The 25507-nt window shown below is 32.1% G+C and overlaps 1 protein-coding gene across 2 annotated transcripts in view; it reads right to left on the reverse strand.

Annotated features, from left to right (window-relative positions):
* The window catches only part of LOC118190204 (T-box transcription factor TBX20-like), a 125195-nt gene extending 101891 nt beyond the window's left edge, over positions 1–23304 (reverse strand). Inside the window, exon 1 of one of the 2 annotated variants that reach the window (XM_035360880.2) lies at positions 22437–23304. In XM_035360880.2, coding sequence (XP_035216771.1) covers positions 22437–22605 — 169 coding nt within the window. In that variant the 5' untranslated portion in view covers positions 22606–23304. The remainder of the gene's footprint in view (positions 1–22436) is intronic. The other variant, XM_035360879.2, reaches the window with a different exon arrangement.
* Between the last annotated feature and the right edge of the window lie 2203 nt (positions 23305–25507).

The following is a 25507-nucleotide window of genomic DNA, read 5'->3' on the forward strand; positions in this document are numbered from 1 at the left end:
AACAAACAATTATTAATTATCAATTTATATATCGTTCAGTTGCCGGTGCATATTCGACCATCGACCTCCCAATTCCCCCTTTGATCCTCATAGACCCCCCTTTAACATTTCATCGATCCACGAGGATTTCATACCGAGCCCGTTGGGAGCTCCTGGTCTAGAATAATACCATATGTTGTAGAAATGTATTTTTAATATTGCACATTTACATGGAAGTTAAAAAAGCTTTGTATTCACCACATCTCCTGGTAGAAGCGACCAAAATGAAAGATTTTTCCAAGTGTTATTGCTACCGTTTCTTTCAGATTAAACCTGACTTCAAAAAAACCGTACGAGTAAAAATAAAATCTATTTTAATTTAAGCGGTGCCCACTAGAGGGAAAACTTGTAAAATTGCTAAACATGGTAGTTCGATTTGCATTCAGCCCCAGCGAACGGACTAGCTGCATAGGAGTTTCCGTGGTTTTTCTCATGTATAACATTAATACGAGCCAGTTTCCCTTAAAATATGCTTCACAAAGCATTCCAGATAGCCCTCCCGTGATTTGCCATAATCCAAATAATTTAAACTCTAATTCAGTCAGATTTACCAGTTCATATTGCTTATTATACAGAACTAGGGCGGATCTTGCCAAAATGGCATATGCTTACCTTGATAATATTTGAAAAGGATTTTATAAAATTGTAGATAACTGGTGGAATTAACGACATGTTAAATGTCGAAAATTTTAATGGCCAGTTGTCATCCCGATTTAAAATTCCATTTTCTATATACTATTAATTATTTGTGTGCGGTAATTTTATAATTATCTTTAATTTTCTGCAAAGGTCAGTTTTGAGAAAGTGATATTCTATAGAGATAAAAATCTCAGAATTACAAAAATCAGTACTAGAACTATATAATTTTTATAACACTATAGTTTTTTATTTTTTATTTTTATTTTTTTTTATTGTTTACACTAATGTTGTGAATAATAATATGATTAAGATGAGTGTACAATGCCTTTAAATACTTCAGCATGTTATAAGCAATATATGTTTATGATTTGAAAAGTAAGTTTGAAAAACCTCTTGAACTTTCAATGTTAGACTGGTTGGATGATTAGGTGCATTAAACAAAAACACGCTGCTGTGTTGGCATGACGATAGAGGAACCAGTTAAGGGTCAGACTCAAATCTTGAAGAAGGAATTAATGTTTATAAGTGTTTAGTGTCTTTGAGGTGTCGGAACTTAAAAAGTACTGTTGAAATGAAAGAGCTCCTGAGAGGATGTCGGAAATGCAAGAGGGGAGATGACCCTCAGATCCGTTCCCCCGGGGGATTCTCCTTTAAAACTGGTATGCACCTCTGCAGATACTTTGCCATCTATAAGGTGTCCAAGGCGTAAATCAGCAAGAAGCTGAAACTTTATCTCTTGGCCACAATCACGTTCATGAACTTAATTTGAAATAACTGTCAAACAAGTAGCACAAGTCACAACAGCATAGCAAGCAAAAATAGATGATGGTTGATGAAATAGAATTGTAAAGTAACGTAATATGAAAAATGGAAATTGGGTTTTAAAGGTTTATAAACTCAAAAATGCAAAAATTCAAATGGGCATTAAATTCCCCGAAATTGTCCTCTTTCGGTTTTATTTACCTAAAATACAAGCCATGAAAGCAAAATTGGGGGGGGGGGGGGGTAGAAATGTCTTTTTTTTTTTTTTTTTTTTTTTTTTTATATATATATATATTATTATTGTGTCTCTCTACGCTACACTCTATTATCACTCTCTGTTGGGTTGGAAAAGTAATATAAAATAGTTACATATTGGCAAATAGGTCATAAAAGAATGAACAAAGAACGATTGCTTTCAAAACGCTGTTTATATCTCCTTTGTATTAAAGTCATAAAACTGTCACATTATGAAATTCACTACTACTAAAAGCTTCCATCTGGATCCATTGATTATTAGAGAGGTGAAAAAATATTTAAATTAAGCTATAAGAAGTTAGTGCTAATATGTCGTTTATTATCACAGTATTTTGCAATACAATTGCAATATGTCGTTTGTTATAACAGTATTTCGTAATGCGCAACGCATTTTGGAGGTTTAATTTCCTAGAAATGCTATTAACCTAAACAAGTTTTCAGTCTTTAACACAATTCGAACGACTGTATTTCAGCATTCATAAAAGGAATTCGCTCAGGACGCTCTTGCCAGTTAATATTTAAATACGAATATTATTCTTGTAGTTTTTATTCATTTTACAGAAAGATAATAATACAAGGATTAAAGCTCTTTATGTATAAAAATAATGTTATGCAGTTATTGTCAATTAAAAAAATTAAAAAATTAAGGAATGAAATCTCTTCCTTGGTTCGTTGAAATAGGAAATTTAACTCTGTTTCCGTTAAGATTTTAAAGAAAACACATCCAACTTTAAATGAAAATTTTGAGTTTTTCATCGTTTTTCTAAACAATTTAAGGAGTATTATAAACTTGCTATCCATAACATGTTTTTATATTTGAAATTTTTAGCTGTCGCTGAAATAATAATTACAAGTAGCTAAACAGACAGATGTATCCTAAAAATTATTTTTTTTGGGGGGGGCGAAGAAAAGAAAAATCAGCAGTTTTGATTTGCCATTTTACAAACTAGACATACTTTTGTTGAGATCTTGATTACAGACTCACCATATGATTCAGTATGAGATATCAGTATGAGAGATGTGTATTTTAATTTTGTTATTTTATAAGGTATTTCTCCCACATTCCTCACGTGCCTTTGTGGTGTATTGGTACTGCAAGCTGAGCCGGTATTCCAGAGGTCCGTGGTTCGATTCCCGGCGAAGGCGTTTGCTAATTTTTCATCTCTCCGGCTTTTCCAATTAATCTTAATGTCTCTACAACCTGATTGCGTAATGCATAGTATTTTTAAGAATATATTCGCAAAATCTTTAAAGTATATATATAAAAAGGACTACTTTAAAGTAGGTCTTTAGTAATAAAAAAATTATATAACTGCTTTTAGTAAATATGACTATTTAATTATTATAAATGCATCAGAAAAAAAAATAGGTAAACCACATTTTGTTAAAGCTTTAACTATTGAGACAATTTCATTTTTTCTCGAACTGTTTAATAATTTTAATTACGATTATGCAAGCAAAATGCAGTTAATGAATAAAAGAGTGCATCTAGAAATGGGAGGAAAAGAAAAACTAAGTTCTGTTTATTAATTTCACGTATCAAAATCCACATTTTTTAATTGCATTAATTTCGATTTGAACAGTTCCCATTTCATAAATTTCAAGAACTCAATTACAATATTCACAGAAATAAAATTATTTAAAATTAATGAAAAATTAGACGTAACGTCATTATATAGCGACGTTATTAATTTAGATATTAGTTGGTTCATATATCAGTTAGTTCGGATAAAGGGATAAAACACTGTTTATCCGAAAAACCGGAAAGTAACCACTTTCGATAATACTCTCTTCTTAGACGAAAGGGGATAACTTTGGGATGTATTTCTGATACGGTAAAAACAAATATATATCTTTTAAATATCTACGCAATATAATATACTTGCATTCGTATTTGTAAGACAATGGGCGATCTTTTGAGTTGCTTTCTCGCAGTATTCATGAACATCTATATCACGTTACCTTTTGAGAATAGTAGTAAATATGATATTCAGGTTCGGAGCAACAGATATTTCACATTTCCTTATTTCTGCTTACAGTTTTCTGAGATCCTACTTTTCATCGCAAATTATGTATTTAACTCTGAGAAATTAAAATGTGAAAATAATTTCATTAAAGAATTGGACATCAAGCTGTTTTTCATAATCTAATGGTTCAATTTTACTTTTCTCCGTTGCTTAGCTTTCATTACATATCTGTAGGCCCACCAGCGGCTGAGCGGTAAAAACTGGTGAAGACTGGTAGTTCGGTTAGGAGTTAGAGCCCCTCGGAACGGAGTGGCTGCATCGGCGTTTTCGTGGTTTTCCCCATGGGTAACGTGGATACGAGCCAATTTCCCTTAAAAAGACCTCCACGGAGCATCCCACCCTTTACGTCTTTTAATAGGAAATATACCATATTGAATAAAATGTAACACTCGTGTTGAGCATTAGTAATCATACTAGAATCTTTGTATTTAATCTAGCAGTCGATTGGTCACCTAATGATGAGTGCAAAGCATGCGACTGCTCCCTGTCTAAGAAAAGATGTTATTGCGGAGGGTTTATTAATAGGAAACTGACTTGCTTTCAAGTTACATATGGCAACAACCACTAAAACTCCAGCTGGCACTTTCCCTGGAAGTCGAACTGGGGATGAAGTTCTATTTCAGAAAGTTTATAGTTTGAAATATTCGTGTTCAGATCTCTTATTTATTCCATCAATGGCAGACATTCAATCTACAACAGGTCTAATGAAGATGCTAACGCAAAGAAATGAATAAATGCAGTTAATTTCGCTTAATTGGAACAAATGATGGCTGTAAAATTTTTTTAACAATTTACCAATTACTGGACCACATAAATGTTTTTGTTAATTTATTTCAGAAAATATAAGCTTATTAACAAAATGCTACCAAGTGATGGGTCTAAATATTAAGTATTCGCATTAGTTTAACAGTTATCAAAGTAATAATATGTACGCCGCCCAACCGGAATAGTGGTTAGCGACGCTGACTGTCGTAAACAGCTCGGGTTCGAATCCAAGAGAAGGTATACATGTTTGTAAATGTACAGTGTCTGTGCGGCATGGGGGCACTCTAAATATGCCGCAAGCCTAAAGTCCCCTCGAAAGGTTGATCGTAGGAGAAGAGGGGGTGGGATACCTTCGAAACAGAGCTCTTCATCAAAATTGGGGAGGAATTAGCAAAGTTGTACTATCACCTATATGGTGCCAAAGGCTGTTGCCAATGACAGGCGAAATCTTGACCCCTTGCCACGATGAAATTCGTGGGCTTGCTCTGATTTCAGACACCTTATCTGATGTCATTGGCGATCAGGTAGGATATGTCACAACAACATCACAACATAATTATTACTTATCCGGATAAACTGCAGTAAATTAAGCATTTAAATTTCTTCTTATTATTATTATAGAGAAAATAACTTTTTTATTGCTATGCTTTATTCCAGGCTGTTGTCAAACAGGTTGGAACTGTTGAATACTTAGAATTTCTTCTCGGTATTATCTCTGATCAAAAGGCGATATAGTATTTTCCTCCGTTTTCTATGGGTAACATTAAAGGAGAAATCTCCTTAGAAAGATTTTCCTTGAAGCTTTCTAAGACATTCTATCTTTTAAGCTTAGACAAAGTTCAGACAACAAGTCGACAATATAAAGTATTTTTTAGAAATAAAAGTACGCGGAAAAAATATGATAAAATAACATTTTTGTAATCATATTTTGCATCAAGAAATAGCATTAACGACTGCATTTCAGAAAGTTTATAGTTTGAAATATTCGACATAGATCTACGCATAATATACATGACGAAAGCCAATCAAAAACAAAAGCTCAATTTCCTGAGCGTTACAATCCACCCTTCCCCTCAAGAGAGGAAATCTTGGCACCTTTCCCGTAAAGTCTCAAATAATAATTTATCACTTTTTTTCAAGATTTTCCTATTGATTAATGTCTGCTGCTACTGATTTAAGCTTGGTCTTTGCTTAATTTCCTCAGAAAACCATCAGAGAAGCATTTATATAAATTAAAAGCGGAAAATATCACAGATCTTGAAGGCGTTCTAAAATGGCTTCTTCGAGATCGATATCGAGATTTGCGAGGTTGTGGATCGAAGGAGAAGTATTAAATCTGTTGTAAAAGATAATAAACCACGAGCGATCTTTCAAATCATAATATTCCTTGTTGGCAAAAAATGAATATTTTTACGCTTTGCAGTCAATATTACCCATGATAGTACATAATTCGTAATGCTTTTTATTTACGGGGAGGGGGAAGAACATTTACAGGATTTTGCAATTCCACGCTAGTTTTCTTTAGAGGAAATTATTAGCACAGCATTAACAATGCATTAATAAATAATCGCATAATTCAAGAAAAATATCTTTTCTGTATTTTATTTATTTATTTCATATTATTAATTATATGTTGATCATGAATTGGGGGCTGGTAACTATTAATAATACTGCTTGAACGGAGAGCTTAGTATCATTTTAATACTTCAGCTAATTTTAATGTAATATTTTGAAGTTCTCAGGCAATTTAATAAAGACTATAAATCATAGTCTGTAATAGGCAAATTATATTATTTATAACAACGTTCGAAGGCGATCTGCTTTAGAAAAGATATCTTTATGGAGGATTTTCAAAGGGAAAATGGATTACATGCGCAATACACATCGGGAGAAACAAAAAGATGTCTTGCATCTAGGTTGCTGTGTCGTTAGGATAATTACTCGGGATAAACTTACCAGTTTTTAATGCTATCTATCATATATACATTAAAACCATTTTATTTCTGTAACCTGGTTTGCTTAACTTGCTTTCCAAACTTAGTATTACTAAGTAGTAAACTACTAAGGTCCTGAAAATTAAATTAAATTAAGCATTAAATTCAAAAAAATTTGAGATCAATTATTCTCGGGGCATAGAAATGAATCAATATTACAAAAACGTTGCAAATGCGTTTTAAGAAGTAAGTACGAACATCTTCTAATAATTTCATTCATTTCTTCTTCTATTAAGCTACGTATCGAGAAAGAAGCAGCTTTATCTTAACTGCTAGCGAGATTGTTAAATTGATAAGACCAATAAGTTTAAAATTGGCTTAAAATCCTTATTCATAATTATATCTTTCGAAAGATTACAAAATCAAAAGCCACATTTGCATTCTTTCATATTATTGTTTTGTATAGCTGAAAAATGTTAAAAGCTACATTAAAAAATAGAGTTCTATGAGTATCCACACATCAGAAACTAATTCTACATATTTTTCCGCTCTAAAAGTCGCATTAAATTGTTTTGAATTCCTCACTTCTTTTTAATGCCCCAAAATGGTAAATGTACACTTCAGAATTTCGCTGTTAACATCAGGATTACAAAGGTAATCAATCTTCTGTACAGCAAAGCAGCTTGTGATGCTTACTAAACATCCATCATGCTGCTAAAAATTGCACTTCGCACCTTTTTCAACCTATGCAGTTTAACACCAGCGCAAAAATGAGTAACAGATTTTCTGATATTTAGTTTCTCTTCGCCTAAAAAGAAGAAAATATCTTCCAGAATTCTACTTTTCTCTCAGAAGAAGCGAAAGTGTAGCCCAAAAGTGTATATTTGCAACTTAAGTGCTTCTTTCTTTGTACTTTTTTTTAAGTGCATACAAAACAGTTGCAATACTGATAGTTAAAAAAAAAAAAAATCTAGTTTTAAACTGTTTCGATTCATTACGAAACGGTATATTCTCTTTTCACATAGATCCTTTTGATTCAGCACAGTTCAGATGAGACTTTCTACGGATAATAGAATTTTTTTCTCACATCAATACTCCTTCTCATTTGCTAATGAGTTTATGTAAAGGTATGATTTATAATCCTATATTTTCAATTTTTTTTTTTTTTTTACTTTAAATTGCATTGCATAAAATTTTGTGCATTAGAATTCCCAAAACAAAACTTCTGTTATATAATTATACAATTAAATAACATTTCTCTTTTATTCTACAAAATAAAATTTTAAAAAAAAGTTCCTTTTACTTGGCAAAATTTTTGTTTAATCTGTTTCATGAAGCATAAATTTACATTGAAGGAGAGCGAGAAATATCACAAAATTAGTTAGTTCGTAATTTATTAAATACAGAACTTAACTTCTTTTGTAATTAAATTCCAACATTGTTTTATGGGGAAATTTCTTAGTACTGTTTTCAGTATGCCAGCTCATCTTTCATACCGCATTTAAAATTGCTTAGAAACTTTTATATAATATAATAAGTGAGTGTTTACGATTTAAAAAGGATTACGTAAAAATAAAGATTTGTACGTAATCCTGTTTAACTAGCAAATATTAGTTGCGTACAAAAAAAAAAAAAAATTAATTCAAGATTTTGGTATGATTTTCTTGAAAATAAGATATTTTGGTATGATTTTCTTGAAAATAAGATATTTTGGTGCACTGGTTATAAATTTAAAACTTGTGTTATATATTTCTTCCCCTCCTCCAGATGGGAAAGGCATATTTTTATTGAGAACCTATTAGACAAATTATTTTTTGTTATAAATTAGCTCCTTTAACAATTTTCAGAAAATCGTATATGAGTGAAATCACACTCAGCACTTTTATTTCAAAATTATGTTCATAGTTGATTTGGTTGAGTCGGCGTTTATGCTTATAACGGAAACTCTGTAGAACAACAAACACTCTGTTCCAGACAATTTTGGGCTTTTGTAGATGTTGTCGCCAGTGCCGATATATATTTATGTTCTCAGAAATCCGATCTCTCTCAGAAGTCTCGGGAAAGTGATTGTCATTGGACATCTCACTATATTTTACACCCAAAAGACAAGAAATCGCAAGGATAAAGTTTTGCTTTTGGAAAAAACCAAAACTTAAAGTCTCTTATTTAGTAAAAACAACGATAGGATATCGAACTTTGCTTTAAAACCTTATACCCCCCGGCCTCTATCCTCATATCTGTGCAGATATGCGCTGCGCCAAATTGTCGCCGAGGTAATGATAACAGTCGCCAAAACTCTTTAACAAGTCACCTCTTAAAATTCGCTATTGACAGTCTTCCTTTCCCAAAATCAAAATATTTCACGTTTAATTGAACACTGGAAATGTCGCACTATACTGAACTACTAAAGATCCATTATATATATATATATATATATTTAAGAAAACCGTCTATAAATAAATAATTATGAATTGTCGCTTAGTTATAATCAAGTCCTTCAATGAAAATGCCGAAATGGGAAATATTGTATATGTCTTAATGATAAGACACATACGATATTTCCCATGCAAATAACAAGTTATAAATTAAAGTGTGATATTCACTTCCATATCTGTATATTAAAAACCATACCATATGAAGCAAAGGTAATAATAAAATGAAGCAAAGGTAATAGTAAAATGAATAATCATACGTAATAAAATGAATAAAATGTTTGCATTAAGGATGCAAAGGATATTTTCTACAAACAATAAAATTCCGATTTTCTACATATACGGTGTATTTAATTACGGCAAAGCACACTAGGGCTATCTGCCTAAGGGGAGGGATGCCTTCGTGGAGGACTTTTTAAGGGAAACTGGCTCGTATACACGTTACACATAGGGAAAACCACGAAAACACCCATGCAGCCAGCCCGTTCGCGGGATTCGAACCTCGGACCGAACTACCAGTGTTCAGCGACTTTACCGCTCGGCCGCTGGTGGGCCTTTCTACATATACGAAACTGAATGGTAGTTGAATTAGAAATTGTTTATTACAGAATTTTAAAATAGACACTGTGAACATTTTTTTAAAATTTTATTTATTTATTTATTTATTTTTTTTACAAATTTGAAGCAAAAGAAAATGCATTTCCTACAAGTTGAAATTAGTGTGAAATTTTGCATTTTCATGCCTACAACAAACAGTAAAGTTATTTCATTAAAAATAAAGGTAAGCCCATTGTTGTACAAAGTGCACTGCACAGAAGTTACACACTAAGTAAAGAAATACATTAATTGGATGTTAAAAGAAACAGCATTGTGCACGTTGTGAAGTTCGTAAAGTTACTCTGTAAAAAAGATAGCGCACATTGAGACCCTTTGCGAAAAGCTCGGTTGATCCGCGCTAATTAGATTTTTATGGAATGTCGGATAAAATGAGAAATAAAATAATTTATTTGGAACACTACTGCATATTTTATTTAATTTTGTCTTATATGATACTGATAATTACTAATTTGCTTTTGAATTTTGTGTACTAATTCTTCACAAAATACATCTTAGCATTTCGTGACTTTACAGCTATTACATTCGGATAATTCGCAACTTATAAATTTTAGATCTAAAAATTTAAAGAAGAGTCACCCATTTAATTTTTTAAAGTTCAAAATCAAGCAGTACAATATTTTCCTTTTTTCTTTATTTTGATAAAATAATGTGCATTGCTCCCTCATAAAACTAAACTTTTATTTTTGAATGAAATTAAAGCAAGACCCAACCTTTGTTTTCAAGTGGCCTTCGCTACCGTAAAAAGTGTTTTAATACCAAAATACTAAATTCCTTATTACAAAATTTTATCATCACCTTTCGATTTTGCTGTGGATGCAGATAGCAGTGCCCAGGATAAGTATAATATGAAATTTTGCAATTACATATTTTATTTATCCCATTTATGATATAAAATAACTGCTTATTCAAAATGTTATTAAGAAATACAAATAAAATACTTTTTAAATGTTTCACTTTCCTACACTGAAGAGGAATGCACTTTTATAAAATTGGCGGTGAATAAAATATCAAATGCATCGTCATTTGGAAATTGCGTTGCAGCCTATACCTCTTTCAGAAGTTATTATTATTATTAAAGAAAATGACAAAGAAATAAAAATATATTATAAAAAAAAGATTACATCCATTTCTTTCGGGAAGGGATTAAAAAGTGAAATAGTCTCGCTTTTCAGAAAATTAAGAAAAACAGATAATAAGTAAGCTTTTCAAAAGAGATTTCAAAACGAACAAATTTGCAGTGAAAAATGATGGTTGCACAGGGAGTGTGAAACGATTTGTACAGATGCTTTACTTCGCAACATATTGCTGAGCCATCTTGATTTTCATTTTCTAATGCAATGCAATGTAATGCCGGTGGAATTTTTTAGCTAATGCGTAAAAACTTGACTGTTTTTCTCGATGAAATATGAACGAAATTTGAATTAAATTACGCGAAAATAATTTTTTTTTTTAACTGAAGTAATTATTTGATGAAGATATTTCGAAAAATCCATTTAATATTTCAACCACTAAAATCTCTTACTTGGAGGTTTCATACTAGAAATTTTCTGACGTATCAACAGTATTAATTTTTAAAAAAGCTAATAACTCAAGTACATAATAGATAATAGATTATTCAAATCCTGGAAATAATACTTTTCCTATATATGATAATTATGTTCTAAAAGAATTCATAAAGCATCGGCAGGAAATTGTAAGTGATAAGAAATGAAAGAATATATCTTTTGAAACTTCCCTAGAAAGATGATACGATCAACATATTTGAAACTATGATATAGAAGATTTCAGATTCAGGAAGCAGTGCAGATAATAAACTCCTTTCCTTATCCGAACGGAAACACTTTTAGGAATATTGCAAGTTATTTTGATTTCAAAAACATTTACGATAGCATATTTATCCTACACACTTTAAATGCAAAAAATAGTTAATTTTAATTAATACATCTACCGAAAAACCAAACTGTACTTGCAAATGTAATAAAAGCTAAAAAAATTATTTTCTGAGCAACCTCAGAAAATATGAAAATATGAATTAAAAACTTTAAAAAGATAGTAATGTCTTCGGCTCGTATAGATCGATGGATTATTTCTTAAAAATTAATGTATCCTGTATTGTTAACTTAACTTGATTATAATGATAATGAAAAATCTCCAAAATACTGAAATCTTCCAAAAATTTTTAACATGTCAGCATTTTCATACAGAGGAAAGAAAAAGGGAATAAAAAGAAAAAGAAGGAAAAAAGTTCTGAATTTATAACCATTTTATAGATTTGTGATGAAAAATAAAAGGACAAATGAATAAATAAACTTCCCGTCAAGAATAATAATAATAAACAGGCAAATTGAAATTCAACTCAAAAATTATTTTCCTTTCCTTAAGTGCATGTATTAAATGTTTTTTATAATGATCAATCCCATTTTAAGAAAACCGAATTTGGCAATGGCTAAAAGAGTTTCCAGAATTCTTTACTACTTATCTTCCGTCCGGCTTACTTCGGCAATATCATAATTAAATTGATACTCGGTTTTATTTTATTTTTATATTTATTTATTTATTTGTTTTTTGCGAAATGCGAAGTTATATTTCGGTGAAAAATTAAGCACTTGCCAACTTTTTGTCCTAGAGCTTGTTATATCTTCTGAACTAGGCGCAGTTATAGTTTATTTAGAAAAACATTTTTATTTATTATAGACCTTTGATTCGCTTACTAAATTCAGATGTTTAGTGACAAACATAGAAATATACTCTCAATACTTCATTTCTTTTTGAATCAATAATCATGATGTAGCTACGAAGGATAACATATTTCAAATAGCTTATTATGCACTGTCTCCGAAATTTCAGGATACATTTCTTTGTGTCCAAAATAGTGTGCTTCATATAGTGTATTTGAAGCAGTAGTCATAACGTAAAATTCTTTTATAACTAAGCCTAAATGTTCCGACATCTGACTGTCACTATATTTAAGTAAATAAAAATGGTATTTCCCATATGGTTATTTAGAAGGGCATAAAAATGTTTCAACAAATTTTAATAAAAAAAATGAGAGACCATTTCATATTCATAAAAATATCTCAGTTTGAACCTCAAGCCGTGAAACGAAATCTTATTCTAGTTCTTTGACGCAGGTACATTTAATTTGCAAACTTTGTGTTGCTATTTATATACCTGAAATAAAGATAGTTAAAGAAGTTAAGATTGAATTCAAGCAAGAAATTTGTGCCAGTGGAAGAACGTTTGTTTAAGTTTACCAAAGGAAAGCAAGTTGTCTCTTCAAATTGTTACCATTACATAACGAAGTCCTATTTGCGCCCAGAAAATAACTGGAAGGTGTACAACTTTTTAATATACCTACTTAAAAATAAAGATGTAATAAGAAAGAAAGAAATCTTTAGGCTCTTGAAAAACAAAAAGTAATAAAAGAACTCAACCTGGAGCCCAAAGCAAGTGTGGTAATCTTGCTATAGAAATTTTGTTTGCGTACAAATCTTAACTAATGTTTGAAACTAGTTAGGTGCGGCAGCTTTGCCACTATACACTTCCCAAGTCGACAATGACAACGCTATTACTCGAAACTAATACACATAAACAAAAAAATCAGCAAAAAATCATTTGAAACATGTCCTGCAAAAAGAATGGTACAAAATCCTTCAGACTGAACTCAAAAATTTGGTAGAGTCGATACCAAGACTCTTGGATGTTGTAATAAGCTTTAAAGACTACAAGCGAAGTACTAAAACTTTCTTTTTATAAATGTGAAATAACAGAAAAAAATTTTACATCTTCAGTCATTTTAATCATAACCAGCTCTTCATTCAAGCTTCATTTATTTTGAATTTTAAGTCGTTATTTTATACGTTCTGCATAAATGTAACAAATGGAATTATATGTTTTGTCTTTGAAATAAAAAATAATAATAATAAAACACCACAAAAAAATCTGAAATGTTTCGGATTTTAAATTACGTCCAAAGGAGCGTTTTTTTACCATTTGTATGTTACATTTATTTATTAAATATCATGTTCTTTGCACTTAAACCATCAAATTTAGTTCAACAGCAATGTCGCAAAATAATTTTAAAATGAGCATATCTTTAGAATTTCCGATACAGTTCGACGCGCTGGAAATAAAAAGTTTCCCCCCCCCCCGTAGATTGTTGCTATCGCTCGCTTTTAAATCGTTGAGTTTGTTACTCAAAAATTTGTTAAAGGTTTACAAAGTATGAAATCGATAATAAAATAAATTCCAAATTTGGGATTTCAGATGCCCATATTCTCAGTAGGATTACGTCATTCAAAATTCGATGGCTTTGTGTACCGTTGTTTTGTCACAATGCGAGAAATATACATACATTTATGCAGATGTTTCATTATTTAATTTCTTCAAATATAATGCAGGACTCTAACTTTTTGTGGCAACAGTTTGAAAAGTGAACCGATTTTTATAGGAGTCCGATGCAAAATGCCAAAACGAAAGTAATAGTCCTTCGGGACTCAAATCCCTTTGGACTAAAAAGAAATATTGCCCTTGATTCTAAAAGATTAACTGCTCTGGAAGCAAATAATACCTAGAAAAATTTCAAAGTATTCTCAGTTTCCAAAATTGCTATAGGTTTTCGAGAATTTTCATCCTGAAAACTAAACTAAAACTTAGAAGATGAAGAATTTAAATATTCAGTGAATGTTTCTAGAGTTCGCTTTCTTATTTTTTAATTACCAAATTATTTATTTACCTATTAATTTTCTCCTTTAATTTCACTATGCTTATTCAAGAACCAAACGCTATGAATTTCGTCACCCACATTTTGCCTTAAACTTAATTCCTTCAAATTTTCTTCTGAGCATTCAAACTTAATTTGGTATACTATATTTCATTTTACGTTAGATATCCGGATACATGCTAATTCTTTTGTGTACTGTATTCAAGACTGTACTCTAAGGTGAGGTTACGTATCATCTGCGTGTGCCTGCAAATGAATGCAACTATTCGGACTGGAGTCTGCTGAAAAAGCCCCATATTACAATTGCCTATAGGAAAGGGGATAGTCTAGCCAAAAAGCGGGCATACGAGCGGCCAAGCGGTAAAGTCGCTGAACACTGGTACTTCGAATCTCGCGAAAGGCCTGACTGAATGGGCGTTTTCGTAGATTTTCTCAAGTTTAACGTGTATACGAGCCAGTTCCAATTAGAAAGTCCTCTACCGAAGGCATCCCTTCCCTTAGGCAGATAGCGCTCGAGATATTTCCGTAATCACAAAATCAAACTAGCCAAAAAGCTAACTAGGCTAAGTACCAAAATGCTGTACTCTCTAAGGCTGAGCTTCAAAAATTCGACAAAAAAATAGCTCCCTTCTGCCTCTGAGATAAAATACCTTCATATCATATTAGTAAAGTTGTACAAAAGATTCTTTGAATAACACAGGTACTTTCAAAGTTATGCATTTTAGTTATGGATTACTTAAGGGTAATATGTACTGAAACCAGTTTTCTGACTTCTGTAAAAAAACGAAGCTTAGCAGTTAACAAAATTTAATTTTCGATTTATGCATAGAGCTTCTATTGTGGGCTTTGAACAAATTGCAGCGAGATTTCCATTCGGTCAAATCCCAAGAGATTTCCCTATTGGAGCAACTGTGAAAAACTAATAGCCAAAGTGCGTAATTATTACAGCATATAAAAATAGACACTTCATTTTCAAATTTCTCCGCCGATTGCCTCTTTTACATGCTACCATTTTAATACATATTAATTCCTCCTTCTCAGCCAGTTACAATGATTAGATTAGCTTGGGTCAGCTGAATATGAAAACACATCTGCTTAGGTGGGGTGTTTTCGTGGAGGACCTTCTAAGGGACACGCTACACAAGCAGAAAACCACTGAAACAACCCTGCAGACAGCCCCTTTGATTGGAATCGAACACATGTCAAACTCCCAGCATTTAGAGAACTTAACCACTTGTCCACTGGTGGGGCTGCCAGTTGAAATGAAACCAAACAAACGACTTCAGCGTCTGAGAAAGAAATTTTGAGGAATATTACAAGACTGGTAAAGAGTACCTGCATTGTTTCTTTACTTGATCTATTTATTAATTTACATTCAAATTAACATAAAATTATTCACCATTCAAATTAGCATCAATTCGCTACATTAAAATTAACGCATTTTTATTTTGCAATACCTTTTTTAGCCAAAACACTGACTTCTGGCTAGACCTGAGATTCGGTGGCTCCCATACGTGAGATTTAAAATTTTAATCATTTTGATCTGCTTGCTAAAAAAAAATCATGTTTCTTTGAAGTGGTATCAGTCTTACTCAAGAAATCATTAAAAACATTAAATAGCAAAATCAGGACCAATAACACTTTCAAAAGAGTATATTGCAGAAAAATCTTTAGACAACAAAAGTATTCAAATGAGGGGACGGGGGGGGACAATACGCATTTCCTAAAGCCAAAAACATATTACCATGATTGGATCTTTTGTAGACAAGCTGCTGGAGATCTTTCATTTGAAACCATTTCCATTACAAAAAAGTGTTCCAGTACAATAAAAAAGTAATAAATAAATATTTTATTACTTTTCTAGGGTCAGTCTATCCCTCATATGCTTTGTAAGTAATACGAATTAAAATACCTTCTTAAATTTCCGAAGCTAATATTTCAAACTGTCCCTGTGAATTGCAAGGACAGAAAGACATGCTTAATTATACATTTTTCGCGGCTAATTTTATCTCCTACTTAATTGTTAGTATTAAAGTGTACGGTAGGAAACAAAAAGTAATATTAATAAATAATGATTAATATTGCTTTTTTGAATATTGTTTAAATGTCATATATATTTTAGAAATTCATTTCTTATGCACTCCATTTTTAATATTGGTGAGTTTCATGTGTAACACATACGTCATTTCTTCACGTATGGAGATTTTGAGTGGATTGGATTGGGTTCAATTAAAATTATGAGGATAAAGCACTCGCGGGCTATCTGCTAAAGATCGGTTTGGTTTGGTTGATTACAGCAAAGCACACGATGCTTATCTGCCTAAAGGAAGAGATGCCTTCGCCCAAGACTTTCTAAGGGAAACTGTCTCTTACACGAGAAATGGGGAAAATCACGAAAATACCCATGCAGCCAGCCCATTCACCTGGAATCGAACCCAGATAGGAACTACCAGTGTTCAGCGATTTTACAGTTCGGTTGCCGGTGAGCGCTGCTAATGGGAAGAGCTGCTTAGGACAACTTGCCGTTGTTTACGTTACGCATGGAACTCTATTATTATTATTATTATTATTATTATTATTATTGTTAAAAGCAAGCAAGAACTCTAGCATTGGATGAATGCTTTTGTGAAGAACTTTATAAGAGAAATTAGATCTTATCCACGTTATACGTGGAAAAAGGAAGTCCTACAAAAGCATTCATCAGTCTGAGTCCTGTTGGATGAGTGAACTAATCATGTTTCCCGACTTTAGCTGATGGGCACCGTGGATACTGCTTTGCGAGCTTTCATTACCAGTTAATTATAAATTGACCTTACACTTTTAGACAGATGCATTTTTTTATCTTTTTTCTTTTTTAAGCTTTCTTTTCGGAGGAAATGACGATACAAATTGTAGCAAGGCCCTTCAAAATCGATCCCTTTAAAAATACAGGCAAATAAAGTGATTATCATTTGCCCACTTTACTTTCATCTGGAGCCTAAATTTCAAAAGAAACTGGTATATTAAAATTATTTACATTTCTATCATTCTACATTATTTCGTAACCTTTATTGCGATATATGATACAGAATGGCTTTGGGCCAGGGTCCGAACCTCAGAGATGGCATGGATGTTTTAAAGTATACAGTGTCTTTTGCGACATGGAGGCACTTAAAATACTGTCGAGAGGTTGCTAGTAGAGAAAGGTAGACGAAAGACCCTCGTCTGTTCAGCCTCCTGTCGCAGGTATTCTCCCTCAAAACTTCGAATTCGTGCTGTCACTTTTAAACCAATGACAGGCGCTTGCTTATCTTTGCCTCATGGTCTCGATAAAATTCTTGGTTCTGATCAGGTTGTAGGTTCAAATCAGGAGGATCAGAAACAACAATATCAGAGTGTTCTATGATCAGTTTTAAAATTGAACACGATATATGTCTATCTAGAAGCTATGAAACCGAATGAGATTGGTAAATTTCATGTCGGCTTAATAACCAGTTAAAGTAATAAATTTTGCTTCACGGCAGGAATTTAAAATCAGATTAGCTTAAATTTATCCACAAGTAAGAAAAATTAAGATAATTTTTTAAAAAGTTAAAAATAAGTAACATACTTTTATTACTAAGCATAGAAAGAAAAGAAATAATATACTAAAATTTAGAGATTTCTAAAATATATAGGATAAAATATTTCGAAGGCATGGCATGAACATAAACTGGAACTTAATTGTGAATATTAATACATATTAAATACAAAATCATAGGCTTTTATTATAGAAAGTACTTGAAGGTTCTCTATCTAAGAAGAGAAGTTCCTCCATAGACTCCATTAGAGTCTAAGTTCCATTAGTTCCTTAGACTCCATTAGAGTCTAAGGAACCCAGCCTAACCCACAAATAGTAAATCAAATTGAGTACATTCTTATCTGAAATTATGACTGATATCAGCAAGCAAGAGTATGCAGTTCAGATCGCTACTTATTTTTACAAACAGTATTCTTTCTTACAATCTGTTAATTGTCTATGTTTGTACACCGTGTCATTTTGTGCAAAGCATATGCGTTCTTAAAGATAATACAGTTCTAAACCAGAAAACTCACATTAAATAATACTTCTTCATTAAATCTGTTTGGATTTTTAATGAAATCCTTAATTCTTAATCTTTTTGGTCTCTTTTTCAAAACCGAAAGCTCTCCAGTTTCTTTCTTTTGCTCTTTTATAATTAAAAGGAATTAACCTTAAAATATATTTTAATACTTGCAATTTAAAAACATTGGCTAACTCTTTTTTTTTTCTAATTGTATGTTCTATCTTATATTAAAAATCTTGAAAATATAAAAAACTGTGCAAAACTGGAACGTTTCATGTCAATAGCAAGAAGAATTTCTTGTCTTAGACATCCATTAGAGTCTAAAAGCCCATATTATATTAATATTTGATCAACGTTTCATTAACAATTAACATTTTAATCAATGTTTCATGTGTTCTTAAAGAAAGTTAATAATATGCTAGTAATTTTAAATTCTTCCAATTTTAATTGAGTTGATACTTTCCTCTTTCATGCATATACATAATGAATATCTTAGTAAGTTCAATATCATCATTCTCTTATTCAGACCAATCAAGCCTATTTCTTTTGTTCAAGTTTTCGTGAAGCTATTATTCGTCTTAGAGAGTTTTTCATGCAAAATATAGGAGACAAATTCTTTAATCGCTATTTTAAAATTTATGTACCACCCTGCATATGAAATCATCATATTTATGCGGAACCACATAGATAAGTGGAAAGCACGATTTAAGACATACGTTTCAGATTGCATTTTACTAGGCAAGGTCTAAATATTGTCTCTAAAATATAATTAATATAAATGATCAGTAATTAATCTAGTACCTGTAATTTAATTTCGAATAACAGTAATTCTGCTTCATCTAATCATAACTATTTTTTAATACTTTGATTCTTGGCAGAAATGATAAATAAATGATGATTCCTGCTACATAAAGGAAAGTTGTGCCCAAAATGTTAAAAATTCACCTTTCTCAGATACCTATCCCTTTTTCTGAAGAAGCATTAAGAAAAGGAATACGTCAAAATGGCAATCAAATTAAAAATGGAATTTGTTTCAGAAATTAAACAGGCATTCTTGTAATAATGTAATTTAGCGGCGCTATTTTCCTGCATATAGTCTTCTGAAAAGAGTTGTAAGCTGTAAAAGCTTTCACTGAAAAGTTTTGCCGATACTAAGAGGACAACAATCTTTGGAACTACTTCATAGAAACCCAATTTTACTCCCTGGGTTAACTCAATTGTTACTGTAAAAACCACTGCAGATTCGGATGCTGTGAAACTGACGTCCTGGAAGGAGTGTAAACAAACTGATTGACACTTCTTATAATGGATAAGCTAAGTGTTGAGGTGTGAAAGCACGAGGAGTCTATAAAGGATTGACAGAAGATACAAGCGGATAATCATCGGACTACAGCAACTCTTTTGTGGAAAGCATTGTCCAATAAAGTGCTGTCACAGAATTTTGTTTAGTTCTGTCTTTCAGCTTTTACTCCTGCTATCAACTAATATAAACAAAACAAGTCCCTCTTTCTTTGTTTCTTTCAGGGTGGTGACGGCCCTAACCTGGGCGAACAGAAGGTCCATTTACTAAAAAAAAAAAAAAAAAAAAAAAAACTGGGGAAGGCTTCCACTAACAGTGATGCTTTCTTATCAGTGTATTAAGGTAAGCAGATAGCCGAGACAAAGAAAAGTTGGCAAATGAATTTACTTAGCCATCATGATAAATTTAGACAAAAACAAATTTTACAAAAATTAGCGTTTTTTAAAAGAAAGGATAACGATTTTGGAGGAGTGAGAGTTGTTTGCCTTCCAACTTTGTTACAAAGACAAAGGAGCATGCAAAAGTAAGATTGTCATGCCAAATAAATTTAAAATTAAAAAAAGAAATAAATCAATCCTAGATAAAATGCCAAAGAATAAAACCATGGCTATTCGAAGTGATCTGACATGACTTCTTACCCTGCCCCCCCCAAAAAAAAACAGAATTTTATACCAAAATTATATTAGAATACTTTATTACTTATTGGAAAACACGTACTTTTACCAAATTTCCTCTAAACTACAGTTCTGTGATCTAAAGCAAAATCTAAGGCTTAAACGAGTAGTTGAAACCAAAGAATTTATTTTGAAGTTCTTTATTTTTAAACCAGAGGCGCAAATTTCATGCTGTGCATACTAAATAACGTGCATTTTATATTTTAAATATGCCCTTCTCACTATAAGGTAACCATTAATTAATTTCATCCGATAGGACTTCTATTATCAAACATAAAATTTCACTTTGTTTTTGTCAGTCTCCACTTTGGTGATAAAAACTGAGCCACAGTGGAAAAAAAAAAAAAAAAAAAAAATTATGAGAGTTAAGTTCTTGCTGTAGGTAATTCTTCCTTTTAAGCAAAACAGCAGTATAAAAATGAGCATAAGCGTCTTAAAATGAAATGATACGCTATTAACAAGGAATAAATAAATAAAACTGTTCTTTAAGCACATTATCACGTGAAGTTTTCGTCATATGTCATTCCAGTTTTATGATAAAGTCTGAGCATTTAACTTATGATTTGTATTGCTTAAAGATGTGAAAGAATCATCCTTAAGTATTCACAAGTTTAACCTAATTCTTTCCACAAACTGAAATAATGAAAATGGAATGAGCCTATTGAATTTTACCTAATTCCAGTTATAATAAACTAAACTGAACAATAAAAGTTTTTTAAAAGAAATATGTTATATGATAAATGCTTCAAAAGTAGACTAGCAGAAATCAGATCCTTGCTTTCAATTTCACAAATGAATAAAACATTTACGAATTGTACGTAAATCATTATTGCAGTAATAGCACTTTTACAGATATTAGTATTATGCTTTTGTCTAATAATTGCAACTCACAGTAAACGCAGTACTAAAAAAGCTTTCAAATTACAGAAAAGTTGGTTTAAAAAATTGCATTTTATTGTTCTCGGTACTTCATGCAATTTTGTAAGTGTTTCAGAAAATATAACATTGTATTGTTTTTTAAGTATCAATGTGAATAATTTGCTGTCACGAATCCAAAATTTTACTTTTAGCTTTTACATCTTACAATCATGTCAATAGTTGAATGTTGGATTTTAAACAACACTCTGTATTGCAATTTTCGTAATACCTTATCCAAGAAATTCTGCATGCAGCAAGATGAAGAAAGATCACAGGTTTTAATTTAGAATAGTTTAACATATTTCTCGAATCAGATTTGAGTCTAAAGAATTTAAGTTACCGGAACTTAAGTTTGCTTATGCTATGTTCCGAATTTTTGTCAAGAAGATTGTCATTGAAAAATATAATTATAATCTGAATTCAAAATTAGATAATCAGCATGCAATTGTTCATTTATCAATTAATTAATTCAATCCGTCTTTCCACACAATGATATTGCAGCATTACAGCAACATGCCAAAGTCTATGAGAAATTTAATCAGGCCTTGAAACCTTATTAAAATTTTAATTTCATCAAACTTTATACTCAAGTCACAGATTGTTCTACAAATACTAAAATTAGTACCTTACAACAGCGATTGTATTCTGCGATCTTCTAATTCAAATATTTCATTAAGATAATTACATCTCATCATATTACATAAGTTATTTATAATTAGAGATTAATAAAACATGCATGATACGATAAAAACGATATAAAATTATCAATCAAATTAGTTTCCTCAAAATCTTTACATTAAACAGCTTAGTGTAACTAAGACTGAAAAAAGATTTAATAATATCTGTTTTATGAAAATTTCTGATAACACTGGCAAAATCCAGAAAACGGTAATCAGTCAGGATTGTAGAAAATACGCCAAACAAAACGATCAGAAGATAGGAAAAGTCAATTAAAAATTCGTAGATAGAGAATTTTTCAACTACATTATGTAAACTTGCTGATTGCTTTTTAATGCTACAAGTGCTCATAACTGAAAGAATCTTCGCAAAATTTCTAAATTATAGCTTGCCTTGAAAAACTAGCTTGAAGAAATATTTGAAAATTATACACTGAAACCATAAAGTGCTTATGAAGGATTATTACACGACTTTCGCAATTACTAGACAAAGTTAAGCCGATAAAAATGGCATCTCGTCGTATTACATTCATTGCTGTCTCAGAAAAGAATAGCATAAATCTAAAAAGAAAATGAAAGCTTTAAAGTTAAAATATAAAATTTACTCACCAGGTATCGATATGCTTGATCTGGTTTTGGAGCCCACAGGAATTTCTCTGGCCATAATGGCAGCGATGGAAAAGTCCGTTGCCCTGTGACATGCTTGCGGTTTGGTGACAACATGGGGCGACTGAGATTTCTCGTTCTCAGTCTGCATACCGTCTTCCGAAATCAACATTGATGACGGATTTGTGAAATAACTCAAAAGCTGAGTGAAGACAAAAGATGGCAAACACTTTCTTCAGTCTTGAAAGTCACAACTTCATTACGATAGAGATGAAAAAGTTTTCTTTTCAATAAATAAACAACAAGAGCAACAAACGCCTTTTTTCACAAAGTTGTATATTATTTTCTTAATTTCTTTGCTTATATACAAGGCAGAAGCAAGAAAATACTGAGCATAAGGCGTTTTATATTCTTTAAAAATTTAAATAAATAATTCTAAGCTATTCTTTGTGACTAGATGGGTTAAAGTCGTGAATTTCAGGACCAAAAGTTGAAAAAAGTTTCTATGGTGTTCTCATTGTTCGTACTTCTGAAAAACTGTTTGATCAAATACCTGTTCAAACTCACTTGACGGAACAGGTAAGTGATCCCATAAGCCGCAATGAGTGCCAACTTGTCGCCGTTGATACAGCAGCAGCTTTCCGCGGAAAAGAAGTGCTGACGACCGGCCCCTGCTACGTCACAGAACTAAAAGAATTCTCATGAGACATTCAGATATCATTCCAAGTAAAGTAAACAACGGTACAAAGGTTAAAGTCTCTTTTTCCAGCTTTGTAAAAGCAGCCGACGGAAACTAGCTATATTTGCATGCCACTATGCCGCGCTAAGCGCCGTCTCAACCAGCGTACTGAATCAACTTCTTAGGAAGTCGCGATTTGCACACTATTCTCCCCGTTCACCGCGTTACGCTCCGCCGCACATAGATGGCGCTGTCGACCGGACACTTGTACGTGACGTATGGGCACTGCTGGGCGGATCTTACCTATCAACTGGGCGACCATTGGTAGGCGTGTCACTAATCAAGTGACAGCTGTTCTTCGTCGAATCCGGCACAAGCGGAGAAAAGTCCAGCAGGATGCGATGCGTCTTATTGGTCGAGGGGCGTTGAGTGAACTGTCGTCGCGTGACATGAACTGATAGGGAGGGCAAATTTCCATCTTCACTTACCTTAGACAAGCAAAGCCCAAAAATGCGCTACTGATCATCAGAGGGTTTTTATTACATACTTCAGAATTCAACTACAAATATCATTAGGGGAAAATTATAAGAAAAGTAATGTACAACAGAAGCCTAATTGTTCTCCAGTGTGCTATTAATAAACAATGCTCGTCTAACAGCGTGGGCTATGAAGTCAGGTAACATAAAACGCTGGTTCTAGTTTAAAAATTATTCTAAAACCGCTTTTAGGACCGAAAAATTATTTTCACTGTTAATGCTTAAAATTATATTTCATTTAAAAATAACTGTAGGTCATTTCTTTGATCATATAAAGATCCTATAGCAAAATCTCACATCCTTTGATCATATAGCGAAATCTCACAATTTTCAAAAATGTGATATATTTTTAAAAGAACTTGAAAGAAAATGAAAATAATACAGAGGAAGTTTTTTAATATCTAAGCAAAAAAATTAAATAAATAGTACAGTCTAGAAAGCACACATTTTGAATTGTAAAATAAATAAAGCGGTGGAGTGCCACTTGAAAGTGGTGCCTTTATTTCTCTTTAAAGCTGATCAAGCCGCATAGTCAATATGGCTGTATTGCTAGTGTTTTTCAGTAAAGCCTAGGACTGGTTAACTGTGAGTCGCACCGAGCTGCTCACAACCTCCGTTTTATTCCTTTTGTTTTACGATACGTTACGTTAAGTTTCATAAATGATCTATCTGTCTTATAGAGTTTCGTTACCTGGATTATTTCATTCTAGATTCATAAACTACGAGAAAGAAAGTAGTTAAATTTATTTAAAGAGTTACAATTTAAAAAAAATTTAAACCCTTCCTTTTATTTTATTGTATCTGCTAATACAATAAAAAAAAAAAAGGAAATAAAATAACTCTAAGTTTTTCTTAAAAAACAACTTAGATTTAGAGCTTTAGAACCGAGAAGCAAAATTCTTTTATGTGCTGAAACGCATTTTTTACTCATAGGACTTACATTTACAATTCAAAATTCTTTACCAAAAATGCTCTTAACGCTTTTAAAAGTCCAGTGCGCGAAGAATGTTAGCTTTATGTTAATGAAATCTTAAGTGCGTATAAAGACAAATAAAACTGAACCATCTGGTTAAATAAAAACGATCTGTGCGACTGGACTGAGAGTTTATCTTTTCTGTATCATGAGCTTAATTTACATAGCCGGAGGCTTTCAGGATCAGTCAACATCCCAGTTTTGATGGAAATGGAACCGTGAGGTAATATTCAAACATACCTATCCCTCTTTTTTTGTTATGACAACTGGAATTTTCAGACTAGCAGGTTTTGCATGACTCTCTCGCACGTAAACACGGCGATCGTAAGACATCCAAACACTGTGTCGTGATTCAGGTTCACCACATGCCAAAGCAAAACAAATAAAAATAAATAAATAAAAATAAAGAATATCTGAGTTTTCAGATTTTATATCACGTCTAAAAAGCATTCCCCCCATTTGCACACACACATATATGCTTCGAGAGCGTTTGGGCTAATGTCCCTTTGTTCCCTTTTACAAAACTTAATATCTTTAGAATTTCTGATAGACAGTCTCGCACGCTGGAGATAAAAAATTTCTATTCCGTACAGTGTTGCCACTGCTCGCTTTGAAATCATTCAGTTCGTTAAATCAAAAAGTCATTACAGTTTTTCAAAATATGAAATACAAAATAAAACAAATTCCAAATTCGGGCTTCCAGGTGCTCATATTCGAGTGGAACACTACGTTATTCAAAATCTGATAACTCTGGGTTCACAACGCAAGAAACATACATGCGTTCATGCAGATTCTTCATTATTTAATTTCTTTAAATATAATACACGGCGATAATATTTGGTAGCAACAATTTGAAAAGTGATACACCGCTTTTAGTAATTCAACG

This window comes from Stegodyphus dumicola, chromosome 1 (assembly GCF_044657685.1).
Source record: "Stegodyphus dumicola isolate Sdum_Otavi_A_Nest chromosome 1, ASM4465768v1".
Taxonomy (NCBI): Eukaryota; Metazoa; Arthropoda; class Arachnida; order Araneae; family Eresidae; genus Stegodyphus; species Stegodyphus dumicola.